The sequence below is a fragment of the Peromyscus californicus genome, unplaced genomic scaffold (genome assembly GCF_007827085.1).
Source record: "Peromyscus californicus insignis strain IS unplaced genomic scaffold, ASM782708v3 Scaffold_20__1_contigs__length_68692818, whole genome shotgun sequence".
NCBI classification, from domain to species: Eukaryota; Metazoa; Chordata; class Mammalia; order Rodentia; family Cricetidae; genus Peromyscus; species Peromyscus californicus.
In genome coordinates, this window is record NW_026294503.1 from 67,037,894 (window position 1) to 67,047,880 (window position 9,987).

Sequence of the window (9,987 nt, forward strand, 5' to 3'; positions counted from 1 at the left end):
CTTCTTCCGTTCCTAAGATGGCAAATCTGAGCGCTTACTGTGTTGGCAGATTCTCCGTAGGAGACCCAACTTACTTTTACTCCTGTTGGCTGCTCCTCCTGGCCCAGGAGGCCAGTTTCTTCTACTGACCTAGAAAGAAAGCGCTTGACTCATGTCCTCCTTTTGAGCTTCAGAGCACCAGCAGAATAAGTTGAGAGAGCGTCACTTACTGTATGGCCTGAGGATGTTGCACTTAAGGGCCTGTCTCCCTTTCTGGTTTCAGGTTTCTGGAGCGGACCTAGAGCTTCACCAAGAGAATTCAACTGGGAAACCAAGACTGATAGACTCTCGTTTCTTCAGGCAATAGGCAGAAGTCAGAGACCTCGGATTTTTGCAACACCTGTTTTCCCTTTGGAGGACACTAAATTCTTTGAGAAGACAAAGGCTGTTCAATATGGCAGCTGAACAGAAAGGACAGGAAGGAGCCATTACTGTGGTTTGGTGACAGTTCTCCAAACAACAGTGTCTTAAGGAAAGCTGGATAAAGAACTTCTGAACTTTGGGGTTCATTAAGTGAAAAGTCAGCATGGCTCAGGTAAAAAGCTCTAGCGTCCTCCTTCAAGACCGTTCACTGGGAAGCCTGTTTGCAATGTCACTCTTGAATTCTGCCTTAGCCAACAGTATTGACCATCCCCAGTGAGCCGAGCTCTGTATTAAGCACCAGGGGGAGATCTAGAGGAAGGAAAGGAGACAGGCCTCCCTGCCTTCAGGGAGCTTCCAGTCAAATGAAGGAGGTAGGCTATACCACATCACAGGCACTGCTGGGCCGTTGGCACAGTACCTTGTACTCAGTGTACCTCTGGTACGTGGAGTACTTGGGCATAAGGGAGTGAATAGTCTGGTGAATGCTTCATTTGTTTTTTTTTTTTCAACAGGAATTTTATTGAGCTCCTGTTACATGCAAGGCATTGTGCTTGGAATACAAAGATGAATAAGATTGTCCTTGTCCCCAGTAAGCTTCCAGGCTAGTGGGGGGGAGGGGAGGGATGGAAAGACAGTCGGTTATTTATTTTTATATTCACAATGCCTTGCATAATGGCTGGCTGGTAGTAGAGTCTCTGCGTCTGTTGACTAAAGGAGTTTGCGGTGGTGGAAGGGATGTTACTGCAAAGTGGTGCTTCTGCCTGGATGGAGGAAAGAAAATGAAGCCTGAAGGACGCATAGGATTTTGCTAAATAAACAAACAGAAGGGCATTCAGACAGAGGGACTGCGTGGGCACAGACTTAGAGGCGTGGGAAAGTGTGATGAGGTCCAGGGTACTACCTGTAGTTCGGTAGTTAGGTAGTTAGGGAGCAGAGGATTAAATGGGGCATCATTAGGGAGACAGGGTAAATAAGGATGAATGGGGGAGTTGTTTTCTGGAGAAGTCAGCGGAGTGTGGCCCAAGGGCTTTTTGTTCCTTCCTAAGGAATTAGATGCTACTCTCTAGGGAGTGGGAACTCCCTCCGGAATGTTCAACAGCGGAGTAAATGTCTTTGAGAAGATAGTTGTCACTGTGAAGGTGGCAGATGGATTGGAAGGACAAGAGGGCCTGCTGTAGTCTTCTGAGCGGATAGCTGCTGCGTGCTTCTCTGAGCTTTCTTTGAGGACACCTCCTGTACCAGTTCACCAGGATGGCAGCCTGATTGTAGTGGGATTGGCTTTCTTCCAAGTGCCGCAGCACACGCGGCTTCTCCTCCCCGGCAGAGTAGAGCCTCTGGATTTCGTCTTTCTTTGTCTATGTGCAGCTTAGTCCACAGCGTGGTGTTTACTGTTCTGCTGAGCATTTCACATCAGTCTCATTCTCCTCCATCCTGGGAGGGTAGGCATTCTGACAGGCATTTCACATGTGAGGGAAGCAAGGCTTCAAAGAGAGAGAGACTTGCCCAAAATTACACAACCCAAACAGCAGAGCTAAGATTTTTAACTTTGGACTAACTTTTTTGAATTATTTCTTAAAGCACCCCTGTTTAATTAACTTTTTTAAACTTTATGTAGTGCACACACATAAATGGCCTAAGTAAAGTGGGAGCAGTGGGAGCAGGTGTGGTGGCGCACGCCTTTAATCCCAACACTTGGAGGCAGAGGTAGGCAGGTCTCTGAGTTCAAGGCCAGCCTGCTCTACAGAGTGAGTTTCAGGATGGCCAGGGCTATACAGAGAAACCCTGTCTAGAAAAACCAAAATAAATAAATAAGTAAATAAATGGCCTAAGTGGTCAAAAGAAACTGTATATTCAACTCCAGAATCGAGGTGATTTAGGTTTTCTGTTTGCTGTAACTGACAGCACTTAGGAAATTTAAAAGCTAAAGTGAGAAATAGCCTGATAGAAAATGTGGTTGGTGCCAGACAGTGGTGGTGCATGCCTTTAATCCCAGCACTCGGGAGGCAGAGGCAGGTGGATCTCTGTGAGTTCGAGGCCAGCCTGGGCTATATCGTGAGTTCCAGGACAGGCTCCAAAGCTGCACAGAGAAATACTGTCTCGGAAGAAAAAAAAAAAGAAAAAAAGAAAATGTAGTTGGCACCAGCAAGGTCTGCCCATCTGAAATTGGCTTTGAATCTGAGCACTACTGGGGACCACACTGCTTAGCGGTTAAGAGCACTTCACCCAAATTCAGGTCGGCACCCACATCAGCCAGCTCACAACTAACTTCAGCTGTAGGGGATCTGACACCCCTTTCTGGTCTCCTTGGGCACCTGCCCACATGTGGCACATGATGCATGTGTGCATACACACACATAAAATAAAAAGTAGTAGTAAAAATAGAATCTTAAATAGAAGAGGAGTCAGCAAGATGGTTCAGCAGATGAAGGAGCCTGCTGTCAACCTGAATTAAATCCCCAGAAGCCACATGTGGAGGGAGAGAACCTCTGGTCCTTTGATCTCCACTGTAACGCTGGCATGAGCACACACACAAAATAAATAGGTAAAGGTAATAAAAATAAAAGAATTTGGAAGAAAGACATTGCTAGGAATCTCCAATTTCAGTGGGTCAGACAGACAGACCTCATACCTGTAGTTAAAGCTCAGAAATGCCTTAGGTAATATGTGGCCACACACACTGTTTGGTACAGTAACCACAAGTGTTGACGCTGTTTGATTATTAACTTGATCTGTGTTTCATTGCTGTGGGATGCAAAGAGGGCAGCAGTTCTTGGTGAGACAGTTAGAAAGGGCTTGAAGGAAGCAAGGCTTGATGGTGAGGGAGTTGTTCCTGGAGAGAAGCAGTTTGTTGCTGGGTGTAGACAGTAGCTGTGTGGAGGATAGCAGCCTGTTTTTGTCCTGTCCTGCCAGGTGACCTGATACCTCATCTCCTTTCAACTTAGGCAAGTCTTCTGGCTTGTGAAGGCCTAGCGGGTGTGAGTTTGGTTCCCACTGCAGCCAGCAAGAAGATGATGCTGAGCCAGATTGCCAGCAAGCAGGCCGAAAATGGCGAGCGGGCAGGTAGCCCTGATGTGCTGAGGTGCTCGAGTCAGGTACAGCACTTGAGTCCTTTGTGGCGCCTGGGGGTCGGGTAGCCCGAGCTCTGCCAGGAGGCACCAAGCTATGGCTCCTCCTTGCTTTGTCTTGTTGCTTCTGTTAGGGAAGTGGGGACTGGGGTCCAGCTGGGAAAGAATGAGTGTGGGTGTTTGGAGAGTTGAGGAAGGTGCTTGTACCTACAAACTCCTAGACCAGGAAAGACGAAGAGGAAGTGGATTGTGGAGAGGAAGCAGGTGGTTTACTCTCCTTTATAAACTGTTTGTCAAGAAACAGCATTCGGTTTCTCATCTTGTGTTCTGAGATGGACTGTAAGTTTAGATTTGATTTGTCTTCAAAGGGCCACCGAAAAGACAGTGATAAATCCCGGAACCGCAAAGACGATGACAGCTTGACTGAGGCCTCTCATTCAAAAAAGACTGTTAAAAAGGCAGGTAATGGGGTCAGCCCCCGAACTCATACAGTTTGGTAATGGGTCATCTCTTTCTTATCACTCTGGCTCACGTTTTTCCGTAGTGAGTTTGTGCTCTGATTTCATCCAAGGCCACTCTGACAGTTGCTGTCCACCCCTGCTGACCGTTCTTGGTACAGGTGGGGAGAGTGACGTGTGCTCTTGTGGCAGGGGCAGGCCAACCCCACTCATTCATACTGAGTGTTAGCTGTGGCAAGACAGCTGGTTCACCCAGTCTCTCTTCTCTTCATGACTCTTAGCCTAAGGGATATGACAGGAGACAGCACCTTTCACAGTATCAGAGAGGTTCTTTGTCCAGCAGCTGGAATTGGACCCAGAGTAGAACAGTCTCTAGGAAGAGGGCAGAGAGATACCTCTATGACATGCCTGATTGTTGCCCCCAGGTGGTGGTAGTGGAACAAAATGGCTCTTTTCAAGTAAAGATTCCCAAAAATTTTATTTGTGAACACTGCTTTGGAGCTTTTAGGAGCAGTTACCACCTCAAGAGGCACATCCTTATTCACACTGGTAAGTCTCTTGCCTGTATTCAAGCTTGCATTCAAATGGGGGAGAATAGGCTGTAGCTTGTATTCCAGCTGGGTTTGTTTTCCAGGAGAGCATTAGAAGTGGAGGCAGAGGATAAGTTGAGTGACACAGAGGGATTGCATGGCTCTGTGTCTGGTGTCACTGAGACCAGCAATTTGACATTTTTATGATCACTAAGGTGTCTGGAAGACAGCTGGAATGCAGTCCCTACCATAAACGACTCTTGGTACTCACTTCTTTTTGCCTCTGGCCAGGTGAGAAACCATTTGAGTGTGATGTATGTGATATGCGTTTCATCCAGAAGTACCATCTTGAACGCCACAAGCGTGTACACAGTGGTGAAAAGCCTTACCAGTGTGAACGATGTCATCAGGTAAGGTTTGCCTGTCATCTGCCCTGGAACAGCAGCACACATCAAGTTTTCCTTCTCCCAGAAGCAGAGCCAGTCCCTTCCTGGCTGACAGAGGGGCTTCCATAATACAGTTAGCGCCTCAAAAAGAGGCACATCGCTGACCTTACGGGGCTAATCATGCGGACTGCTTGTTAGAATATCATAATATCATTTATTTTTGTTTGGTTTGGTTCAGGGTTTTTTGTTTGTTTGTTTTGTTTTCCTTGAGTCAGGGTCTCACTGTGTAGTTCTAGCTGTCCTGGAACTCACTATGTAGACCAGGCTAGCCTCAAACTCACAGAGACCTGCCTGATAATTTCATTTCTTGAGTTCCAGCTTGACAGGATTTGAGGAGTGCTGGGCATGTTTTGATCCCATTATCTCATAGGTAGCTGTGTTGTCTTCCTTTCACGTAACGGGGAAATAAGTTCAGGGAGGTTAATTCTCCCCACGCAGCAGGTAAGAATGGAGCTGATATTTAGTCCAACTCCAAAGCACCTGCACTGTGAAGGAAGCGATGTAACCTCTGCCCTGAGGTCCAGTGTCTGATCTGATGAGAATGTAAGTGTGAGGGCCAAGCCAGACACAACAGGAGATGAGAAAGGACAGGAACTGATATTCCTGGATGCTCTGCTTAGAGTCTTAGAATGCTAGGCTGAGAGCTGCTGCTGGTGGTGATGGTGTGTGGCTCTAAACCAGCATCTGAGAGGCACCCTCTGCTGCCCGTAAAAAGTTTAAGTTCAGCCTGCATGGTGTGAGCTCTCGTCACCAAGCCAGAACACTGGAAGGTAACACCATGAGGAGCCTAGCACACACTGTGATCCCAGCACTCAGGAGAAGCAGAGCAGGAGGACCACAAGTTCTAAGCCAGCCTCAGTTAAGCAGCAAGGCCTGTCTCGAAGAAATACAAGGTTTCCACCCTGTCCTTTGGCCCAAAAGTGTTCACACCTAAGATAAATATGTGATGAGAAGCTGGTGGTGTGCATCCCCGTGGTGAGTCTTGGCAAGTGTGTCCTCCCCTGGGGTTGATCTCCACTCCGGCAAAATAAACAACAAGTGTTTGAGGAGGGAAGCAGCTACGCTGTGTTGGGTGCTCTTAACCTGTTCCTTCAGGTAAACAGACAGGGTCAGGACTGTCAGGGAGCTTACCCATTGTCACATGACTAGATGACAGAACCAGCATTCCGAGTCCAGGCCCTCTGCTCCAGCACTGGCTGCTTCTTGTTGTTAACGTTTATTGTGTGTATATAGTACAGCACAGGTGTGGAGGTCAGAGGACCTCCTTCTGTTATGTTGGTTCTAGAGATCAGACTCAGGTCATCAGGCTTGGCGCCGGGCCTTCGCCCGCTGAGCCGTCTCACCAGCCCCACCTCCCCCTTTTTGAGATGGGTCTTAGGCAGTCTACACTGGATTCCAACTTCCTTTTAGTTTTTTCGAAACAGGGTTTCTCTGTAACCCTATCTGTCCTGGATCTCGCTCTGTAGTCCAGGCTGGCCTTGAACTCACAGAGATCCACCTGCCTCTGCCTCCTGAGTGCTGGGATTAAAGCCTTGTGCCACCACCGCCCGGCGTTTTCTGACTTTCTGTGTAACCAAGGATGAGTTTGAATGTCTGATCTTCCTGCCTTTGGCTCCCGAGTGCTGGGTGGGATCAAAGGTGTGCACCACCGTGCTCAGTGTATCGGGTACTAAGGATCAAATCTAGGGCTTCATGTGTACTAGGCAAGCACCCTACCAGCTAAGCTGCATCCCAAGCCCCTAGAACCAGCATTTGGTCCTTTCTGTTGTTTGAGACAGGTTCTGTCTATATAGCCCTGGCTGTCCTATAACTCACTATGTAGACCAGGCTAGCCTCGAACTCATAGAGATGCACCTGCCTCTCTGCCTCCTGAGTCTTGAGATTAAAGGCATGTGCCACCATCCCCAGCCAACATAGGTGCTCCTAACCACTGTATGCTCCTGCTGTGGGGATGGTAAGGGAACAAGAACATAGCATATGCCTTCTCTTCGAGGAAGGAACCTACTAACAGGCGACTGAATTTCTCTTGGAACTTAATCCTTTCTCTCTCCACAGTGTTTTTCTCGGACAGACCGACTACTCAGACACAAACGGATGTGCCAAGGATGCCAGTCCAAGACATCTGATGGGCAGTTTTCTCTATAGACACAGGGACCCCAGGTGGTGGGAGTGCTGAGAAGAGCCCACCGAAGAGCACAGCCTCTGCTCTGATGGCCCCACCACCGCTCCCTCTGAACCTGTCCCCTTCCTAGAGGAGTGGCCCCAGGTGAGCAGAGGAGAGCATCGGAGGACAGCGGCTCCAGAACCTCAGTTCTGTAAATAGTCGGAGACTATGCGGATCTCGGGAAAGTTCCACAGCATTCCTGGGCAGGGGAGCTGGTCCCTGGACCCTTAGCTGAGGTCATAGGTGGGGACTCAAAGGTACAGGACCAAGACTGGAACGTTCCCACAACCTTGGACTGGAACTGGCAGCTGAGTGAAAAGGACTGAGGAGGGTTTGCTCTGCTTTTGTTTGGTTTATCAAGAGCAATTTCAGCAGGTAAACGGGGACACAGGTGATCTGGAGACGCACAGTCCTAAAGGACTATGACTGGTCCAGCCGCTTTTTGTTACCATAGGCCTTTGGTGTTCCACAGCCCTACACATTACTTCCTGTTTGAACGAAAATAGGACCAGGGCTGGCAGCTGAGCTTACTTGGACTTCTTATACACTGTGAGGGCAAAAGGAGAAACTGGGAGGGACAGATGTGGGTTGGACAAGAAGAGTGGGCATACCTCTTTATCTCCTCACGAAGAGCAGTGTTGTGCCCATGGGTGTTCTCGTGGTTTGTGAAACACCAGTGCCTGATGGGGCCAGCCCAAGTGCCTTTGGAGGAGGCTTGGGTGGGGTAGCCCACACAGCCCTTTTTTCAGGGCACTTGGTCTGGGTTATGGTTGTGGCTACCTCACTGTCCTTGACTCTAAAAGCCAGGCAGCCGTTGAGCAGGAGTTATGGGTATCACAGTGGGCTGTCCCCTTGTGCCGTCTTAGAACAAGGATAGTGCAAGGTTTGCCAACAGCTGTTAGAGGTGCAGACGTGATGGCCCTGATGTGACTGTGTGACAGCCCCTTCCTGCCCAGGCCCTGCAACTGTATTCAAGTAGTGGAGTGGAGGTCTGTCTTCAGTCCCAAAGAACATGATCTTGGCTTCCTCCTTGGTAGGCATCCCTACCAACAAGGTGGAGGAGGAGGGCTGCTGCAGAGGAAGGACCCTAATGTCTGTTTTAGTGTTGACCTTACTGTGTTCCAAACCCCCATCTTGTCTGCCCCTGGAAAAGTGATGAGGTGTGTGTGTCTCTGTCTGATTTGTGGGTGCTTGTGTGTGTTTGCCTGGAAGGGATGAAAATTATTGAGCCAAATTTATTCGGCCACCAACTTGGAGGACAGAAAGCATAGAGCAGCTTCCCCGCCCAGACCTGAAGGGTACCTGCCTCCCAGAGAACAAGGGAGCCGAGGGGTTTTGTTTCAGGAAGATTTTTGGGTTGGTTTTTTTGTTTTTTTGTTTGTTTTCATTGTTTTTAGATTGATTCAACGGTGTACTGCTTAGAGTGTTTCTAAGCCAGGGCTTATGAACATGTATTTTCTAAAGAGAAATAACTCCCTTCCTGCTAAAGAAAGGATCCTTAAGGGAGGTTTTGGATTTCATTGAGCACTACCCCACCCTGGGGGACCGACTTCAGGTATAATCATGGAGACTGACCTGAGCACACTCACAGCTGTAGCTGTGGGTAGGAATCTGAGATGGCAGCCTCCAAGAAGTTCTTGCCTAGCAAATGAGGGCCAGGCAGCAACAGACTGTTGGCTATGGCCTCTTCCAATGTGTTGAGGGACAGTACATCATACCTCTTGGGTTGAAGTACTTCAGGGAAAAGGAAGGGAAGATGTTGCAACCTTCATCTTGACTCTGACAGCATCTGAGAGCCTTGGGTGAGGTATCTGAGGATGCTCACTGCCGTGTGTTCTAGCTTCATGCTGTCCCTACATTCGACATGCTCTGGAACCTGCACTCAGTGCTTGATGCACCGTGTGGCCCCTGGCATCTCTGTGCACATAAAGCAGACCTTTGGTGTTAGAGGGTTCTGCTGGGCTGGGCTTTTTCTGTCATTCAACTCTGGGAAAGGATACACTGAGAAAGATATCCTCCCAGAAATGCTTCTGGAAGTGGAATCCCTCCCTGCTACTTGAAGATGATCTTTTTGTGGGGAGAAATAGAAGAGTGACCCATGCTTCTTCATGTATGAATGTATGTACTGGGTTAGAGCAGGCCCTGCAGACCTCGGCTTCCTGCCTGAGTGGAGAGAACTTTGGGATGTATGTACAGATGGCCCTACCAGAACCACACTGCCAAGGCCTGGGTGTGAGAAGCTCAGGCTGGCAGTGGTTGAGGACAGGCAGGCTCTGGGGCGAAGAGTAATAGGACACCAAGGGCCCAGGAACCACATCTCCACCCCAGGGAAACCGCAGATGGCTGCACCTCTGCCGCGGTGGCCTGTTAGCACTGGACAGATGCTCAGGTGTGTGTAGATGGGAGATCAAAATGTGAATGTGGGGTTGGGTGGGGAGAGAGATACCAGTCCCTGGGTGGGCTCCTGTGCCAGCCCACATCCTGCCCTTGCTGGTGCCTGCCCTTCCCATCCATCCCCAGCAGCGGCCTGTCATCACTTAGCTACTGATTGTGCTCCATGGCTTGACCCGGAGGGTTAGAGGAGTGGAGTTGCACCACAGTAACCCTCGCCCCAGGTTCCTTCTGCCCCTGCCGTGGCCCTGGGCTTTTATCTTCAATTCCCCTCCTGCCATGCACCATTTTTTTTTTAAATATACTTATTTTGCTATGGGGGAGGGGACTATCAAATGAACAAGATCACTTTTAAATGGTAGTTTTTATAAGATGTTATAAACTTGTATCTTTTTACCATTAAAGTGCAGTGTATGTTCCTTCGTGATATATTTAGGATATTTAAATAAAAAGAATGGCGCTTTTCTACATTCCAGCCCCTCTTTGAGAAGACTTGATTTGTGGGGGGCACTTTATTGCCGAAGGGCAGAA

General features: G+C 48.8%; 1 protein-coding gene across 7 annotated transcripts; it reads left to right on the top strand.

Annotated features, from left to right (window-relative positions):
- Positions 1 to 60: 60 nt before the first annotated feature.
- Znf740 (zinc finger protein 740) lies at positions 61 to 9,931 on the top strand. 7 transcript variants are annotated; one of them, XM_052749057.1, is made up of 7 exons: positions 74 to 773; positions 915 to 991; positions 3,313 to 3,494; positions 3,836 to 3,925; positions 4,351 to 4,474; positions 4,747 to 4,865; positions 6,957 to 9,931. In XM_052749057.1, exons 3-7 carry the CDS (start codon positions 3,411 to 3,413, stop codon positions 7,044 to 7,046), a joined length of 507 nt encoding a protein of 168 aa, XP_052605017.1. In that variant the 5' UTR covers positions 74 to 773; positions 915 to 991; positions 3,313 to 3,410; the 3' UTR covers positions 7,047 to 9,931. The 7 variants fall into 7 exon arrangements, with proteins under 7 accessions (XP_052605014.1, XP_052605017.1, XP_052605016.1 ...); XM_052749056.1 differs by having other exon boundaries at positions 3,345 to 3,494; XM_052749059.1 differs by having other exon boundaries at positions 74 to 574; positions 3,345 to 3,494.
- The last annotated feature ends 56 nt before the right edge of the window (positions 9,932 to 9,987 follow it).

Coding starts and splice junctions, on each gene's coding strand:
- Znf740 (XM_052749054.1), top strand. Junction 3,926..4,350: donor CAAAAAAGACTGTTAAAAAG/GCAGGTAATGGG, acceptor TGTTGCCCCCAG/GTGGTGGTAGTGGAACAAAA. Junction 4,475..4,746: donor GCACATCCTTATTCACACTG/GTAAGTCTCTTG, acceptor GCCTCTGGCCAG/GTGAGAAACCATTTGAGTGT.